Raw genomic sequence first — 19,506 nt, forward strand, 5'->3', positions numbered from 1 at the left:
GGGAGAAGCCGCAAAATAAGTATAGATTTGCACTCAGTGGTATGTTCTGTCTTACTTAACTGTTGCTAATAAGGTGTTTATGTTTTCTATTCCCCCAGCCTAAACTAACGAGGATTAAGACGCGGAACTCTTTTCAGAAACGTTCTCACTTGTGTGCGCTTTGCCTCCGTAGCTTTCCCTTCGTAGCCAAGGAAAGTTGACCGCGTGTATAGGTAGCGAGCCTGTCTTGCAGTTCGCGACAAAGCTCGTGACAGGTCAAAGGCGCACCTGCATTTTCTCCTCAAAGGGAACTAGTACCGATTCGCCAGAAGGCGGTCGTCGCTTATAGTAGCCCTTTTGTAGCGCGTGTGTGTTTGTATTCATTTGCAATACGCTATTGCAGTGGCGGGAGACGATTCGGCGGAATTCTTGACTTGTCACTGAGAGTAAGAATGCGTGAGTTTTGTCTCAATTTGTGCGCTGAGACACACGAGCAGACACACATACAAAAACAAGGACAGACAAGACCGTATGTGTATCTGCTGCGTATGTGCCTGCGTGCCTGCTCTTGCATGTGTATCTGTTTCGAATGCGTATCTGTTTATGTATGTCCGCTCGCGCCTGTCGTCCGTGTAAGGAATGTTTCACCGACCAGCCCAACAAAACATTGCTCCTACGATACGCACTGTTTCACGTCCTGCTGCCCGGATTCCGCGGAGTCTCCGTCGGGGCCCTTGAAGTACATGTGCAGCGTGGATTCCGGCGGCGGATGCTGCAGCAGGCCGGCCTCGGCGTCGCGCTGCTGCTGGTGCAGCGAGCCGCTGCTGCTCGAGCGGCGGTTCAGCAGCGTCCAGAGCGACGACGAGCTGCGCTTGCTGAGCGGGCCGCCCGGGTCCTCCTCGTCAGCGCCCTCGTTGCTGGGCGAGTCCTCGTCGTCTTCCTCGGATACCTCCGGCACCACCATCTCGCGCTGCTCGTGGGGGACGCTGCACGGCGAGCAGCGTTACGTGAGAGAGGCACTGAAGGAGGCGCAAGCGAGCACCGTTCTACAGTGACCGTTCGTGGAACCGGAAACTATTTTCAATACCCTTCCCCGCTTCCCCCAGTGCAGGGTAACCTACCGGGCTTAGCCTGCATAACCTCCCTGCATTTCCCTTGATTATCTCTCTCTCTGAAGCTGGTGGCCGCAAGTCATTCGTAGTGGAAGAAATAATTACCAAAGGCCATCTAATAAACACAGCAGCTCTGTGTGATTCAGCTGTAAGACAACAGTGACATTGCAAATTCGTTGTCGGTTAACCAACGAGCACAGTCGTTTGGGACATTAAGCGTCGGTTTGGCCTCCCTCAGCATATGGTTCCTGATAAACTGGGTCCCACCGCACGGCCTCAACTGGTGCTGAATGTCAACCGCAGGCGCTGGAGCTGGGAGGTGACTGTACGTTCTAAGGCTTTCGGTCGTTGATGTTCAGACCCACCCCATACCGAAGCCTCCGAAGACAATCTTTTTTTCATTTTATAGTTATCTGCTTGTATAATGCGTTAGCCTACGCACCTCTGCACTAATCCCTTAAACTTATCTTAGTAACTAACTATAACTGACAAGGGTAGAGGTTTGGGCGTGTTGGTAATTCATTGTATCGTTGTAACACAAGCACAGCGCAAAAGACAGGGACAAGTCGTGTGCGCCTTTCTGTTTTGTCCCCGTCTTTTGCGGTGTGCATCTGTTACGTATAATTTCTCTGTACATAAGTAAACATCTCTCATTCATCAATATCAATATCAATATCAATATCAATTCAATGGCAACCTCATTTCGTGAGTCTAGCGCCACCTTACTCGCTAAGCACAAGGTGAGAAACTGCTCCTTCAACTGAACGCGACAGATTAGAAGTGAAACTGTGTGTGCAAGATGGGCGACGAGTACCGAATTCAACAGGTGTCTTGTGTTGTCAGAGGAACCCGCAAATTCTACCCTAAAACCTCGGTTTCAGGTCGGCAGCTCTCGCCCTGCATTTCCCTGGAACAACCATGCATACGTTTGTACAGGCGAAGAGATTTCTGCATCGCTGCTGCTTATTGCTTCGCTGATTTTGTTATTATTCTTTCTTTTAATATTTACATTTCATTCACACAAACGATTTTCCGACGCTAGCCTAACTTAGCCTATAGTTGTATGTACGTTTTACTTTATTGCCAAGTAGTTCAGGCTCTTACGACTTCCTTATACGCATTCTGAGTACTCCGCCCTTTTATACCTATCTCTCTTGCCCACCGATGCATATTTGAGGTTTGCAGCACCATGGCGTGTGCGCTTACTGCATGTAGGCGACGGATCCGCGGTAGGTCTTCTTCTTGTAGCTGACCGAGGCGGCAGTGTAGGGCAGCTGGTAGTCGGTCATGTGGAAGTACGAGTCCTTGACTAGTGGAAGTGCCGGCCCGTCTAGTGTGTCCACGCCTAGGTACGACACCTGCAAGTGGTAAATACGATAGACTAACACGTTAGCAAGAGCACTCATACGTAAGCTAGAGACGTGTGTAAATAATCGAAGTATCAACTACGATTACAATAATATTGTGTCCGTCTTAATCAATCGATTAGAAAAGTTTACATTCGACTTGATTGAATATTAGATTACTGATGTTATTGAAGCCTACTTGCGCAGGGGAAAGGTCGACGCACGTAGTCCATTGTGCCTCAAGTGCCCGTCGTAAGCGAACCAGGAACTTGAATAGCCTCTCCTTCCTGCTCATTCGAACGGCCTTCCAAATACTGTTGCCGTGTACAGTGGGGGGCAAGCAATATTTTTTTTTACAACGAAAGCTGTATATTACTAACATTCCGTAGTTTTGTGGGCGTCCGGCAATAGAAACGGACGTAGCGATTTCTAACAAACCTATATGCAATGGGTTTCATTGTTTGCTTTGTGTGTGATCAGGTACGGGCGCAGTGCGGCGGCGCAGGTGTCAAAATACGGAACAGATTAGAACGCTCGCCGTGAAAAATAGAGTGACGTGAAGGTTATGGCAGTATATAATCAGGAGGGGTATCGGCGCTAAAAACAGCTCCGTTATCGATGGGGTGGACACGTATTGTTCGTGCACCCGAATAACAACATGCGTACGAGGAGCACCGGAGGGAACAGCAATGAGAATGTAAACGGCGCCGGCGCGAAACGACCACCGACGAAGAACATTTCCGCGATGTTGAATTCCACTCTGTGAAAATGGAATGGCAGCGAAAGAACTTTGCTTTTCATTTGAGAGCTTTGACTGTCGTTAGCTTTCGCTGCCATTCCATCTTCACAGAGTGGAATGGTAGTCATTCTTTTTTACTAACTTTCCTCTCCGCATTTCTGTTTCGACTTTCAGACGTAAAAGAAGATTGTGTATTCGATTAACTATTTGAGACGCGTATTTTTCTAATATTCGAATATTTTAACAGCGATTTTGAGTTCGAAATTTGTACACAGCTGAAGTCACTACTGTGACATAGTGTGAAAGCTTACCTTGAAATGTCTGTCGATTATCCAGTTAAGCTCGAAATCTTCGTCATCGTCTCCAAATGGATTGATGAGCTGCTCGGCAACCTGCACGCATATTGAAAATAAAATCCTACATGTATTTTTCATTTTCACTACAAAAAAATGTTTTTCGAAAACTAGAAATGTTTTGATAAAAAGACGAGCAATGTCTCCACACTTATGACCTCATGCTTTGCCTGCACTTGTCCACAGACTATCGGCAATCAAACAAACATAGTTTATCTCGTACTCTGAAGGTACAGAACAAAGGGGCGGTGAGAAAAAAAAAAAGAAGCTGCTCGTTAGGCAGTTTGACAATACTCTAAGACCCTGCCTCCTCCTGATAGCGAAAGTACGAGTAAATTCGGCACTTGTATTGACACAAGAAAAGTACAACATTTTCTAAACCCACACGCACAGCATTATGCACAAGTTCGTGTTAGGTATATGTTCAGTGTGATAAAAACTACAATCTCCTTATCTATTTTCCTGTGAGACACACGACATCGGCTTTCCTTCTCTCTCTCGTTTTTTTTTGTTATTTATAATAGGAATTTAGTAATTTTGGGATCGTGCTGTTCATCATTCATTCTCCTAACCAGATCTTACTACTGTGCGTTTCCAATATTCTGGATGGCTCGAGTCGTAGGTACGTCTATTTGATGTTTGCGAAGCAAGCTTTCTTCTCAAAAAAAGCAGACATTACGATCTCTCTCGCTGATCAGGATTGGAGAAAGGCGGTATTCATTAAAAATAAATTAGTACACACTACAAGGAATTTTTTTTTCGTTCTACGCTAAAGCTGAGGCACGGGAAGGCAAGTGAAATATAGCTCGAATTATTTGGTTTTGAATGCGAGCTACTTTCTCAATGTGCGTTTTGGTCATTGTCCCCCCGTCAAAAAAGCAACAGCGGGCGCATGATAAAAACAAGGAATTGTAGGTAGCAATCTTGCGGTAATTGACACCCGGTATCTGTGACAATACAACAAGCCTACAGTACTCGCCAACTTAGTTACAGCGTAGTCCTTGCGTGCTTCTTTGCCAAGCGTGTCGTTCCTTGCAACTCCCAACGTCTCAAACTCTGACTATGTCAATACGGCAATTATTTGACATAAGTGAGTGGCACTCTTCAATGTATCTTCCTTTTGATCTAAAAATTACAGGTTTTGTATTGTACGATTTACAACTAATTCGTTACTACAGGACTCCCCCGTGCACCTAGCTTACCCAAAACTTCATTTCCTCACAAACTATTTACTGCCGTCATCATCAACAAGAAACAGAGTAGTAACGTGCGCACAAATAACGTGTTTACAAGCGGATCAATATAGATGCGGCCCGAGAACGCCATCCTGTGGAAGGCTGAAAGATATTAATTGAACTTATGAGTGATAATTGTTAATTGACACATACTGTTTGCGACCACTAAGGTAGGCTTCTATAAAACCATAGGCTTTACGCCGTTTTCCATAATTCGCAGGTTTCTTTTTTTTTCTTTTTTCAGACGGTCAACGTTGCAGTTTGGCAAATCAAAGGTCTTGAAATGTACGCAGCTATTCCGAGTATGAATTTATTATTACAACTCGTCTGAAAGCTTACGGACAATGACAGACGAAACCAAATGCACTTTCTGGCGACATTTTTTCTAGAGGCCTGCATACTTCATATAGCGAAACATACGGATCTATATATATGAAAGCAAAACAGTTTAGGAGTTTATGGGAATTCTATGGAGCATGTAAATTTGTTTTTAAAGGTGTTCGCCGACATCAAAGGAAATTTTTGACGGTACAAGGTGGTCACAGCGTAAATGTCAATTCAGCTTATTTCAACAAAACGAGAACTCAAGGACATGATGATTTACCAGCAACGAGCTACGTATGGAACGTGCAAAATATCCCCAAACAGCTTTGCATTTGTGCTTTCATAGACACAACCAGTTTCCGTAAAGACTTAAGCAAACATGTGTTTAAAATCACGCACCTTGCCAACAACACATTCGAAACAGGCTCTAGCTATTCTTGATTTTTAAGTTTACTTATGGCATTTTCGGTTGGTCGTTTCGGAGCGCTCTAAACTGCTCTCGCGAGCAGTGTGTTCCTGTCTCTTTTACCTTCACCTCTTCCAACCCACACAATATCCCTCATACTCTCCCTACTGCGGGCTTTGCTCCACAGTATATCACTGCACCTGGAAATGCCCACACCCACCTGGCTACTCTGCTATTCCACCTTCACCTTCCTCCTGGAAGACTGCGCTGCTTAGACCCGCTAGAGCAGCGACGGCTGATCCAATGGACACGTCGGGTGGCGCGAGCCAATGGGACCCTGAACTTAAACATGAACTAAGGCCTCCACCCTACGAGTAAGTCACCCCACCTCATTAGAAACAAATGTTCTCTCTCTCTCTCTCTCTCTCTCTCTCTCTCTCTCTCTCTCTCTCTCTCTCTCTCTCTCTCTCTCTCTCTCTCTCTCCGACTGGTCGAAAGAGGGCGGGCCCCCCTTGCGTTCGACTGGTCCTTTTCGATCGTTCTCAAACCGCGTCGAGCGCTCTCAGGCGCTCCTAGTCCTATCGCAGGAGCAATCGTCGAGCTTAGCGTCACGGTGAAGAGATGGGTATACGTATGCCGCCTGCCGGCCGTGAAGCCAGCGCTTCTCCGCTCGATGACGATAAGCGTGGCGCTGCGGCCAGAGGCCTGTCACAAGTGGCGCGTGTCACGTGCTGCTGCGTAACAGGCGCGCCGGCGCGCAATAATTAACAGACTCAATAGCAGATGACGCGGGCTTCGCGACAGGCCTCTGGCCGCATCGCCACTCCTGCTGTCGTGGTGAACTAGAAGCGGTGAACTACGCCGGTCGGCACTTCTACCCACCTAACCACCGCATTAGCGTTTCCCGCCACGTCATCACAACACAGCATCGCCACTGCTGTCGACGGTTCACCGTAACCTAGACAACCTAGGCCACTGCATGGTGGTGTCTGAGCCAACGCTCGTCCCGTCGGCGCGTCTGCCGTTTTTCCCGGCAGCGCCGGTAGCTTTGACTGAGCAAAATCGGACGCTCGCTGTAGTCACGTGGTCTTGTGTCTGCCATTTCCTCCTCCGAAAGCGAGTCACACGTTCGGCTTGCGTGGTAGTAGCTTCATGAAACAAATTGCTAAATGTAAAATATTACCGTTAAGCTTTCTTGCGCTTAGAATTTGCTGCCATCAGTATTGTATACGCAGTCCGGCTATATGTGCAATCCGTGCTTATTAAGTGGTCCGAATGAGGTATGAAAAGCGAATGTAAGAGAAAAAAAAAGAAAGAGCGGGAGTAGTGACAAATAAACAAATGTCCCAACTTGTGCAGCTTTGCAGCTGGACCTGAGCCAGATCCTTCCGGCAGATGACAGGGGTACAAACAATGTGACCGTGTGAGTGGAAGTTTCTATTTCATGATTTAGTGGGGAAAGAAAGAAGATACTTGATTCAGGGCCTAAAGACTAAATGTATTCATAAAGAACATTGTTTCTTATGACGGCGAAGACGCTGAAAATCCCAAGACCGACTGGCACGACGCACCTTGAGCAGCCCCATGTAGAGGAAGTACTGGATGACGGTGAAGACGGGCACGTAGAAGTCGAAATGGTGGCGATTGTCGATGATCGGGTCCGGGCTGTGGATGTACTGCCGGCCGAACAGCGCCGCACCGAAGAACGAGTACGTCGCCAGCGTCACCACCTGCATCGCCAAGCTGCATCACGGCACACGCACGCGTGCATGACGTGCACGCTCTTTCGGTGAAGAAAAGCGCGTAGGCTGACGCGTGTATAAGTGGCCTTCATGACTCTGGAAGAAAAGGCAATGCTGGTGATCCCCTCTGCGAGAGTAACGACTTGTGGGATATATGCACTCTAAAACTGGTTTACACCCTTTGAAGCTTATCTTGTTCCCAAACATCAGTTGCCATCTACTTGCGTACACTACGTTTCTCTAACACTATGCATTAGCTGCTCTTCGGTAAGCAATGTTGTGTCACGCTCACGAGTGTCTGCCGTTTATGACCTGAAAGTACCGGGGGCGCATTGTTAAATAAAGGAAATTCACGCAACGCAGATGATGATTATTGTTCGAGGGGTCATTCCACGCCAACTGTCCCAACGGTGGCGCTCGAGTGATATTCATTTCTTTAAAAAAAAAAGAAAAAAAAAGAATCTACGAAGGAATTCCACGTATATAAGCATTACTTGCACATATTTTCGCAATGCATCTCGAGCTGAAAAAAAATTTGTTTATCCCGTGAGGACCATTTGAATTTCACGAAATGGTGGAAAACCAGGTGCGAAACCAGAATTTGCCAAGAAACGAGCGTTACGCGCGTTCTTTCAAATTTTGCGTTTTTTCGTTGTCTGAACACTGTTATTTCATTATAAAGCAGTTTCACAAGATGCTTTTATATTTTTCAACCCTTAGCACCAAGGTAAAAATGCGCAAATTATAGCGTTTTTAGGAAACTTTTCACGAAAAACGGTCACGGAAGGAGACCTGGAATTATTTTTATAGGACTGTCCCTAAAACGTACTATCTTCTAAGATTCAAAATCAAGAATGGGGCTGAGAGATGGAGTAGCACACGTGGCATAAAGGTTATAAACAGGAGTAAGATGCCTCAGAAAGGCTGGCCAACGTTTCCATATAGGAGGACATATAGGCGGCCTCGTCATCCTCGGCAGGTTAGTTTTAACGGGTTGGTAGAGTGACGTCACGTGCAGTCGTTGTCGGCTGGCTCTAAATGGAGAGGCTGAAAAGAAAATGAGCGCTGTTCACCTGCACGTCAAGCAACGTATAGTCTAATGTCTAGAATGTGCCGCTTGTAACAAACAATACATAGGTCAGACTGGACAACAAATTCATGCAAGACTCGGCGGCCATCGCGCAGATACAAAACACAATTTACCTAAAGCAGTAGCCAGCCACTTCAATGAACATGGCCATATATTCTATAAATGCTAGGCTCTAATACCACAAATAAATTTCCGTTCGCCTCGCGAGAGGAAATATAAAGAGTCATACCTCACACACAATTTTAAATGCCTACACCCGACGGGGATCAATTTGACACGTGGCAACTTAGAATCGCTAAAAGCTGTAACTTGAACTTGAAACTCTCATATCGTTAACAAAGGCCCAAAACACGTTATGCCAAGAGCTAACCTCGATTCCCACAACTTCACCTATTCCTCCATTTCCAGTTCTTTCCTGCCTCTCCCCTAACACTCCATGTATTATTATGTTCCACGCTTTTACGCATGTATAAGCCATACGAGCCCTTTTCCCATGTACACCTGCCCTCTCCCGCTTTTTTCTGCTGTCACCCTCCTATTTGTTCCTCCGGTTTTTTTTTTTTTTTTAAAGACCCACACCGACACATTCCAATGTCCCAGAGGCCAGGATACCTTTTTCGGCGGCTCGGCCACACAGGGTCGCGCCACTTCAGTATACCGCCATGACGACGCCTATGCCGAACTACTAAGGTCCCTTTAAAGACCAAGCTGCTGCCTTCCAACTAACTTGTCCATTGCCTCCAGACTCCGTGTCACCATATTAACGCCTTAAAAATTACCCAACGCATTGCTGCTACGCTATTCAAGTCATTCTTTCAACTCATGTCTTTTTGCTACTCGCACACTGACAGTCTGACCGGCTCTCCTAAAGCCACAAACACACGCCGCCTACGACACCTCCGAAGGCTCCCTAACCTCTCGCTCCCCCAACTATAGGGTGCCTAGATGCGCTGGCTCTCGACCGCTAACACCCTCCCCTCCTATGTTCTCCTCTTTCTTCCTTACTTTTTTTTTCTTTCCTGCCATCTCCTCACTCTCCCGCTCTTGTCCCCTCGTCGTAGAAACCTCGCCTAGAGACGTCAAACGACAGCGCTCATTTTCTTTTCAGCCTCTCCCTTTACAGCCAGCCGCCACCGACAACGACCGCACATGAACCTGCCGAAGATGACGAGGCCCCCTTTAACGAAGATACGTCCTCCTATCGAAACGTTGGCCACCCTTTCTGAGGCACCTAATCCCTGTGTATAACAATTATACCTGTTGTGGCTAGAGTTGACGTTTGGGCCGGGAATCCACCAAGCCCATCGATGAGTGCGTCCGGTAGTAGGAATGAAGGAAGAAGCCTTGATTTTGCGTTATTTGCACTGGCTCCAAATACGGAAGCCCACTCCACGTAGGAGAATATTAAACGTCTGAGTTCACGTCAGGACACGTCAGCACATATATCTCACTGCACCGCAGTCTCGACTTTTAAAACCGCCGTGTTCCCTAGAAGACTAGACTAGGGAATCTGATGACTGTATCTCTGCCAATCACAATCATCGAATCGCTCCCAATATCCCTCCAATGATGTCGCAACGTTCCGCCAGACTCGCCTCCTACGTTGCACCTTCGCCCCCGTATACGGCACAACTGCGTCGTAACTTGGGAATCCGACGTCGACGCTGTTCTCCTAGCAGCCGTCGACGTTGGCCTCGTTCATCAATTAGTTCAGCTTGTCAGGGTCAGGTTCTGTTAGAGGGGCCTTTTGTAGATCCGTCAACAGTCGGCGTCGACTTCTGGATAGGTGCTGATGGATAGGGGTGAGGGGTGTCTATCTTCCAAAATGCTATTCTTGACTATGTGCTGGGCACAGGCTGGAAAATATAAGCCGGACTTTGTCAAAAATGCTATTCCGTCCTCTGTTTAGGCGTTTGTAACACACTAAGATATTCCATAGAAAAAATACACAGATAAGCGGATATAATTGAGAAACATAACAACTTTCGTCACGTAAATCTTTTAATCGAAGTAACTTGCGTTTTCACCAGGGAAAAAAATTTTGAATTTGAATCCCGCCATTGCAATATTTTGGTTCGCGCATCGACTTCACCTCATAGCATGTTAGCGGGACACACAAATTAACTGAATTCGCCGCGCAAAAAATTATTCGTACTGTGTTATTTGCATGTTATACAGGGTGATCATATTTAAGTTTTGCATAATTTTTAAATATCACCTGTGGCAGATAGCATAATTATGGTTCTTGCGCTATGGTTCTTACACTAAGCTGTTCATACTGTTCCTCACAGGAATGTACCGAGTGCGTAACCTCAGAGGAAAAAAAAACGAACGCGGGATTAACGGCGATTCTTGTTGTGAGATAAAATAGACCCTAAAGGGCGCGCAAACGTTTTAGATTCTATTTAACTTCATTCTCCAAAGTTCTCCTGCTACCGAAATGGCATACGTTAGAGGAGGTTCCATGGACACGTACTCCGCCAGCGAGTACGATAGCATTCGAAAATTAAGTTTGATAAGCGGTAAGAACTTACTACCGAATAAGTTAGTTGCTAATGCTCCGTTATTTCTAGGTTGTGCTAACCTGCTACTCAAGAAGTTACTTTGGCTAGTTGTGCCGGTTTTTTCTTTAATCTAACGATGGCACGCAGAGTGTGACAAATCACTTACGTCACAACTCCTATCAGCTGTACGGTATCAGCTGTTCGAGAATGAAACCTACACAGGCCAGACGATTTAAAGTAATTTTTGTGTGCGAAACCTCTTTTTTGATCTAGCTGCGTTGTCCTTTCACCTGGTCTGCTGTTTCTTTATCTTGCACCTCGTATATCTGTACTGGGAACCTAATGCAACACGACATGCGCTGGCGCATGTCGTATTCTTTAAATTTTATCAGTCATTATTCGCTATAAATGTGCAAATCAGTTGAATCTCGTGTCGTGCCGCTAGTTCTAGTGTTAGGCTGTAAAACGCAATGGAAAAGCAGCCTCCGAACCTGGGTGTAGACGAGGGGAATGCTTATCCAGTCGTAACTCCACAGAAGGCCACACTTTGACCGGAAGTCGTTGAACTCCTGCGAGCAGAAGTCATGAACGCCAGTGTTCCTGGTGACACGCTAACACAAGTGCGTTCACAATAATGCGCATCACCCATAAAACGACAGAAATCATTCTTCACCACATACAGTATGTTACTGTGGAGAAGCCAGCTTCAAGTGTATCTTTGGCATGCGTGCATACACCGTAATAACCTAACCGAGGTTCGCATACACATATGCCTCTAAAACAATGCTATTTTCGATAATCGCAAATAAGGGATATGAAATAGTGTGTCTTCAGTTACTTCTTCCGGGCCCTTCGGGGACTATGCTCTAATTTGCTCCGAAATGAACAAGGAATTAAGGCAGTATGCGGGTCTTAGTACTACGTATGACGCATTGACACTAGTTTACAGGGTTTCAAAATAAAAACCTAAATTATGAATGGCTCGCCAATACTATTTCCAGTATCAGAGTTGTTGCCACTATCGTTTTCAAACCCTGTAAGATCTGGTTCAAGTCCTCGAGGTGTTGTTAGATATTTCTTGCAACGTCCCGCTCTGCTTATAACATGCCTTCCAGTTACCTTCAGTTTCTGTCGGTTTTAACTATTTACCAGTTTTCCGAGTCAGAAAATAGCCGTTCCTCGTGTTTTGAAAGTCTCTGCGCTTTGTTTCTTGCTCTATCGGCTCGCAGCACACATTCGCAATCCTTTGCAACACGTTAAACTTCCAATTGTACTGTGAAGTGAAATACCTCCATTATGAGCTTGACTCCCTGGGCGTCCGTGATGCGACATTCGTTTCGTGCCTCCCTGAGCAGGTTGATGAACCACGTGCAAGGGACCCAGAAGGTGTTGAACTCGGTCGATGGAATCGACTGCCACAGCTCCATCTCCAGTTTGGTCATGAATCCTACGCAGTCACGTGGCCGCTGTACAAGTGCATTCGTACGCACATTATCCGACAGCCTGCTCCCAAAGCATTGTTTCGGAGGAGACTGCCGGATGATCGCAAACAGAGGAGACAAAAGCAGAGCGGCGCTAAAACGGAACGTCAGCTACCATCGCAGGTCCATAGTTAGCTCAGTAGAGGGCGGCGCGAGCAGTAGCAGTCGACACATGCACGGTGATTCTCTGTGAGGCCAATTATTATCGTGCCTCATCTAAGTAAAATCATTAAAAAGTCCGCTGATCTCAATATGTTACTGTTTAGTACAGCACAAACGAAACACGGACCTTAAATGCGCTGTGCTCAGTGTTCGTGTTATCTGTTCATTTCCCAAGCCTGTGTGCTCTGTGCACTGTGCAAAAACAGCAGGGAATATCAACATCTTCTTCGTGATGTCATCTCAGTACTATAAATGAGCGTGTTATTCGGGAAGCTGGATGACTTAAAATGCAGCACGTTTCGGCAGTCGCGGCTTTTTGATCCCATTCGTCACTTGAGCCGCCCATTTTTAGTCGCTACTTGAGGCGCAAGCTATACAAGTCACGCCTCCATATCTGCATCTATTCGTCGACTCAATAAAACATCTAGAACTCGCATTTTGACGTTGAGGATTCGTGCAGAAATACAGAGCACACCAGTTTTCATACTTCGTCAGAGTGCACTAGGCTCAGGGATGTGAAGTTCTGCATCCAGTAGGCTTTTGAAGAGACTTAATAAGCTTGTTAGTTAACCTTTGCTTACTAAATACTGGCAGAGAATATCAGAAAAAAATCCCTGAATTGCGCAAGGTGTCCGAGAACAACACAGCATCAGTTTTATACTGTTATGTCACGTCGCGATATTTCAAATTATTGGTTAACATTCGCCGAAACATCCCGCATAAGCCAATGGTCGCTTATACGAAGGAAAACGGGGGGGGGGGGGGATGGGGGGGGCAACATAGTAAATTTGCTACAAACCAGCTCGAAAACGTGTGCCCCCCGCATCAATTCAGCCGGCAAAAATAGCTATGCAGAACAGGCGGCAACGCATCGTGCGCTAACATACAGAGCGCACGTGACCTATGTGTCAGGTCCAAGGCACAACTCGGGCCGCGACAGTGGCTGCGCGAAGTCGCCGAACTGACCGGCTTCGATGAGGTGGTCCTTCGTGGGGAAGCGCCGTTTGACGGCCTTGCTGATAGACCGCAGCACCAGGATGAGGCTCAGGTTGAGGTAGCGCATCAGCGTGCGCCTCAGCATGCGGCTGCTGTCGTCCTGGCCCGGCACGTACATCATCACCACGTTCATCACCCTGCGCAGCACGCCGGCCACAGAATTAGCACGAATCTCTGTTCGCGAGTCGCATCCCATATCAGCTGGTTGGCTTGCGTTTGCGCGTGCAGTCGGCGACTTTGTTCCTAGGCGGACTGGAAGGAAGCACCCTGATAAGCCTTACCTTCTTGAGACAGCGAGGAAAACGAACTACTAGTTTAGCCAACTAATAACGTCGTCCGTTCTGCGCTGTCTCTTTTGTAATAATGCAACTGTTACTGAACAGCAGCTATTACGAACCCACTGAAATGCAGCTTATCACCGGCTACTATGCATCAGTTCAACGGAGAGAACGCGAGCACGAACCGTATCGCCGGTAAAGGAAATCTAAACGGGAGAATTAAGATTGGCGACATCGCAAGCATACGTGATCGTGAAAGGTTAGGTTAGCTCTAGCTAACCTAGCTCTAACTTGCTCCGTAGACAAGCCGTTTTTCTGAAGTGAAAACTAGTAACACTGAATTGACGATGGTAGTATTATCCTGCTGCATCGTGACTGAGACATTCCGTTCGCGTTTTTTGTTGTCCCAGCACAACGCAGGAGAGAACCTTCTGAGCGAAGTCCAGCTTGCAAGCAGTTGTCGCAAAAAGATCTCTAGAAAAAAGCTCCTTCCCAGCTTCATAGTGTGGCCATATCCTGATCCACACACCGGTGCCCATTATCGCAAGAGGAGTTGCCTTTCATTACCGTTTCTATAGACACGCATACCAATTTCTAAATATCCACAACTTTCATTCTCGTGTTGTGCAGGTGTACCTTCTTTATGTTCTTTATCACTGCATACAACCAGCAGTTGAGCCTCGCACGTCTTACACTGCGCCGGGGTACCGGAACAAAATTAGAGAACAATAATTGCACGCAGTGCCAGCATACCTACGTCTGTCCTTTTTATGTTCCCTGTAAGAACTGCAATAGAGAGAATCTAAAGGAACCTTACTCAGCGCCGCAACAACATACATGCTATGCATGGCAATATTAACAGTCATATTGATTTAAATGGAAAAGTCATGTGCGGCAAGTTCTGACCTTCGACTGTGCATTTACGATACGCTCCTGTTGTCAACGAGGCTTTACATTATCGTCAAGGCCCCTAAGCACATTAGTTCAACCAAAGACTTGGAAATCAAAATAAAGGGTGAGATCACGTCAATGTCATTCGTCAAGCGTGCAGAATTAAGGTGGATACCATTGTGACGTAGAAAGCGAAGATAATGGCGCGGCTACAAAGGCAAATACTTCTCATTTCTCCAGCGACACCACACCGAGAGAGCGAACAAGTGCCCATTTTACCATTGTGCGACCTCATTGTGCTCCGCCTCGGTTCAATAAGGGAGGCTCGCAGTTGAAGAAGGGATTGGAAGCGTCCGTTACTCGTGCCGCGTTGTTGTTGGCATATTCAGCACCGAGGGTCGTCATCTGCAAAGCGCGAAACTATGTACGAACCTGTCGGGCCAAGGGATCGCCATGTACTGGTTCCACCATCGCGTCGCCGTGAAGGTGACGTAGAATCCCAGCATGAACGACAGCGGGATCATCTCCATGAAGGTCGAACAGTAGTACACCACCAGCTCGAAAACCCTGCGTAACAGTTGCACTCTGAGCGATGCTCAGTGCATCGCAAGCGCATATCCACATGCAGCGACGCATTTTGGGCCGCAGACCCAGTCATTACTACCCACTTCTGTTACCATAGTATAAAACACAAGATACCAATATATATATATATATATATATATATATATATATATATATATATATATATATATATATATATATATATGAACTTGGAGGCTTAGGAAAAGGGTTCTGCTTAAAATGAGGACGACGCACCGAGCTATAGAAAGAAGAATGATGGGTGTAACGCTAAGGGATAAGCAATGGGCATGGGCAGGACATGTAATGAGGAGGGAAGATAACCGATGGTCATTAAGGTTTACGGACTGAATCCCTAGGGAAGGGAAGCGTAGCAGGAGGCGGCAGAAAGTTAGGTGGGCGGATGAGATTAAGACGTTTGCAGGGACAACATGGCCACAATTAGCACATGACCGGGGTAGTTGGAGAAGTATGGGAGAGGCCTTTGCACTGCAGTGGGCGTAACCAGGCTGATTATATATATATATATATATATATATATATATATATATATATATATATATATATATATATATATATATATATATATATATATATATATATATATATATTGTCCATTTGAGAGGGAAGAACGTCGCAATTTCGGCCTGCAAGGTAACATGAAGGAGCCAGAAAAGAGAAGCGGCTAGAAAGTGAACAGATTAATTTTATTGGGAGCATGGATTCCAACCCATATTCTTCGGGTTTGAAAGTGAGAGCACTCAGAGCCATCACCACTCGGTCGCGGCAGTGATTTCTCTCGCTGTGCAAACATTAGGCGCTTCTGTGTGGCTTAATTCTAGTTAGAATAAAGAATCTGTTCGCAACAAAACTATCAGCGGATGCTGGTATACCGAATAGTCGAAAATTCGTCTCTTTAGCACACAGCAGCAGCAACTATACGTATGCCGAGAAATAACAGGCAAATGCTTAATACTGTCTGTGCGCGACTGCCAGTAATATTTACAATGATTGACCTGAATTCGTATCACTAGAGACAAGTTACAAGGAATTTGTAATTATAAAACAGAAGGCGAAACACCGTTGTTTTTCACTCTCGATGGTATGTGTGCCTAAATTTATAATGGTTCAACAAGAGTAATTTCGTGTGCTACATGTTTGTTCTTGCGGAACACAGCGCAGATGACTGCTGAGCGTGTTCATCGAGGATACGTCAGCAGAATTACATGAGAACGACGACAAAATTTGCCCTTAAGAGCAGTTTACGTCCGTCCACGTCCTGTCCTTTCTTAATATCGTCTGTGTAAAACTGAGCGCAATATAACCATGAACGTTCACCAACTAGCCCCCTTCATTGCTTTACTAAATACATAACCATGAGCAGTTGCGGAGAGTAGCTAACATCGTGCACAGGTCATGGCCGTGCGACAGCTGTCGTAAAATCCGTGTTGGATTCATCGAACGGGCGCGCCTGTTCCACTGTTATATTCAACGAAGGAAGCGAGCATCGCAGACGACGGTGAGCACAGACGCCCTGAGGAACCAGTTTGCGCCCTGTCTCTTCCAATCTGCAAATGAGCTCTACAGCAGTCTCCCTCCAATGAGGAGACAATCAGAGAGCACAGTGTATATAGAGACGGCGCTCTACAAAGGCCCTCGCCCGCGCCTGATTCATCAGGGGAGCCTGTTTTGTCGCTACTCGAGGGAGGCCGGATCACCGGGACTCGCGAACTTGTCTCCGTCGCCGCCGCAACACGGCCACCCCTACGCGTATTACCGTGCAGTGCGCGCGAAGCCGCGCCAGCACTCCTCTCGCGATTGTTGCGCCGACGCCTTCCGTCTCGCTCCCCGTGGCCCTCGCACCTGCCCCGTCGGCTCCGCTGCGCAAAGCTCGGCGAAGCTGCAGGAAAACGCACCTCGAGTGAGGCAGCCCCGCGAGGATGGGAGCAAACCGTGGCGCGTCCCCTCGGGCCTTCTTCGCGCGCTGCACGGCGCGGCCGAGACGAAACCTCAGTTCCGCCTGGATCGGCTCCAAGGCTGCGTCCCGCAGTGGCGCCGGGCCAGCGCGTCGGGCGCTCTCTAGCCGGCGGGCGGGCGACCGGGCCACGAGGAACGCGCCGCTGGCACAGCAGCAAGACGGGGAGCCGCAAGACGGCTTGTCGTCGCGTGGACGGCACAGCCGCGGAAGTCGCTTTAGCGAGTCAGTTCTGCGGAAATCCGCGAGGTGGGGGAAGTTTCACGATAACACAAAGGGCAGTGCCTCGCCGTTCGAGGTCCGGGCGGGCCTTCCCGAAGAAAAAAAGAAAAGAAACACACGGGAGCAAATATTCGCGAGAGAAAGAGGCGTGTGTCTGCTGCAGCAAGGTTGCTGAGGTGACCGAGCACGTTGCAGTGGAATGCCAAGACATTCACCCAGCCACAACACTAGGGAACGTATATTTTCCGGGAGCGCTGGAATCCAAAGCTGACGGAATCGTTAAATGGTCGACGGTCGAAATAAACAATAGACGTTTAGAGTATTGGTGGACGAAAAGATGGGAAGAGATTGGTTAGAGCCAGAGTCGTTACAGTCTCGGGTAACCGTATAATTTTCGAAGTGACCATTTTTAAGTGTTGCGGAATTTTTAAAAATCGCCTATGGCAGATAGCATAATTCTTGTTCTTGAGCTGGATTATTCAGAGGCGGACATCACTAGCAGGAGAAATCTAAATACAAATTCAACTAATTAAGTTCCTAACTAATTACTTCATGGCACATATTTCAATTTACGAATTGTAGCCAGTGAGGTTGCATGACGGATTCACTTGAATTTCCAGGACGACACCAGCTTCGAGATATTATTTCCCCAAGTGTGGGACGAAATAGATGGGCGTTCCACTTACTATTATGCTTCAATACATAAAAGAGCGTTTTGTTAAAAAAGTAAGTGGAACAACAGCGCAATTTTACGGCGACTTTTATGGCACATATCGCCAAACTCGGGTCATTCCAGAAATTCATTGCAAAGGGGTACGCCTTGCAACATCACCGGCTACAATTCGTAAATTGGAATGTGTGCCGTAAAGTAATCAATTGAGATGATAATTGGTTAATCTTTGTTATTTATTTGAATATGCATTATCATTTTGTCATTCAGGTAATCTCTGCCTCTCTGAATAATTCAACTCAAGGACTACATAATTATGTGCTCTGCAACAGGCGATTTTTAAAAATCTAGTAAAAATAAAAAAAATGATCGCCGCGTAGATAGAGGTTTAAATGACGAGAAATAATACAAATTATAATAAGGCAAAATTCGAGACTGCAAACTAGCAAGTTGGGTCACTATTTGTCGTTGCCCCGTTTCAAACGGGAGGCCATTAGAGATCATCATCATCATAATCATAAAAAAACTGGTCCATACGAGAGGGCCTGAAATTATCGCCCGAAGCTGCGAGGGAAACGCTTTTCTAGCCTCCATTTGTAGCTTTCTTGCATGGAAAACAATTTTCATTTTCCGGAAGTGAATTTATTGCTGAGTTATTGTTTAACTTGTACCTCCAGGGCCGAATTCGCAAAGCTTTTCAATCGTTATACATTCTAACGCCCCTACAGTGAACGCCACTACAACGCCATTATCCGTATAACGAATGATTTTGCATGTCCCGGCCGACTCTCAGCCTTTCATATGTATTGTGTATCCCTCTGTAACGAAAGCAACTACAACGAATTTTTCTATACAACGAAGGAACTTAGGCGCGCCCAATGTCTAATTTGTTGCTTTACAACGAAGACTCCTAGGGGCGGGTGCCACTACTGTACTCTGCATTATTTATGGTAGTCCCCATTCCTAAAGTAAAAAAAAAAACATAATATATGAAATTAAAGAAAGGAGGGGGGGGGGAGGAGGGAGAGAACGGGAAAAGAAAGCCGCACGTGGCCGAATGGGCGAAAACTTGGCCGAGGGGGTTCGAGTGTGTTTGTAACGACGTAGTGATAAGAGTGTAATGGTATAGTAGCATTAGCCTGCACAAAAAGAAAAAAAGAAAGCAACACTATTGTCGAAAAAATCTTAGTGGCCCCACTCGGTGGCGCCGCTGAGTATACCGAGCTTTAAGAGCGGCCCATGTAGACGAACACCGACAAACTTTGAGAGCAAACTCATAGACGGAAAAGTGTTCCTGCCGAGGGGTGTTCGGACCTGTCCGACTGGGTGGAGACGAAATGAGGTAGCCTTCATTGAGCGGGGGGCCTGACATCACTGTTCTTCTCGGTCGGTCGCAGTCGTACATGTTTTCGACCGAAC

At 46.6% G+C, this 19,506-nt stretch overlaps 1 protein-coding gene across 1 annotated transcript in view; it reads right to left on the reverse strand.

Annotated features, from left to right (window-relative positions):
• The window catches only part of LOC135919410 (uncharacterized), a 38,802-nt gene that overhangs the window by 3,626 nt on the left and 15,670 nt on the right, over positions 1 to 19,506 (reverse strand). Inside the window, exons 2-9 of the mRNA XM_070531638.1 lie at positions 15,071 to 15,205; positions 13,440 to 13,606; positions 12,120 to 12,277; positions 11,322 to 11,399; positions 7,066 to 7,224; positions 3,488 to 3,568; positions 2,298 to 2,449; positions 666 to 965 (exon numbers count right to left, since the gene is read on the reverse strand). Coding sequence (XP_070387739.1) covers positions 666 to 965; positions 2,298 to 2,449; positions 3,488 to 3,568; positions 7,066 to 7,224; positions 11,322 to 11,399; positions 12,120 to 12,277; positions 13,440 to 13,606; positions 15,071 to 15,205 — 1,230 coding nt within the window. The remainder of the gene's footprint in view (positions 1 to 665; positions 966 to 2,297; positions 2,450 to 3,487; positions 3,569 to 7,065; positions 7,225 to 11,321; positions 11,400 to 12,119; positions 12,278 to 13,439; positions 13,607 to 15,070; positions 15,206 to 19,506) is intronic.

The sequence above is a fragment of the Dermacentor albipictus genome, chromosome 1 (genome assembly GCF_038994185.2).
Source record: "Dermacentor albipictus isolate Rhodes 1998 colony chromosome 1, USDA_Dalb.pri_finalv2, whole genome shotgun sequence".
Classification (NCBI taxonomy): domain Eukaryota; kingdom Metazoa; phylum Arthropoda; class Arachnida; order Ixodida; family Ixodidae; genus Dermacentor; species Dermacentor albipictus.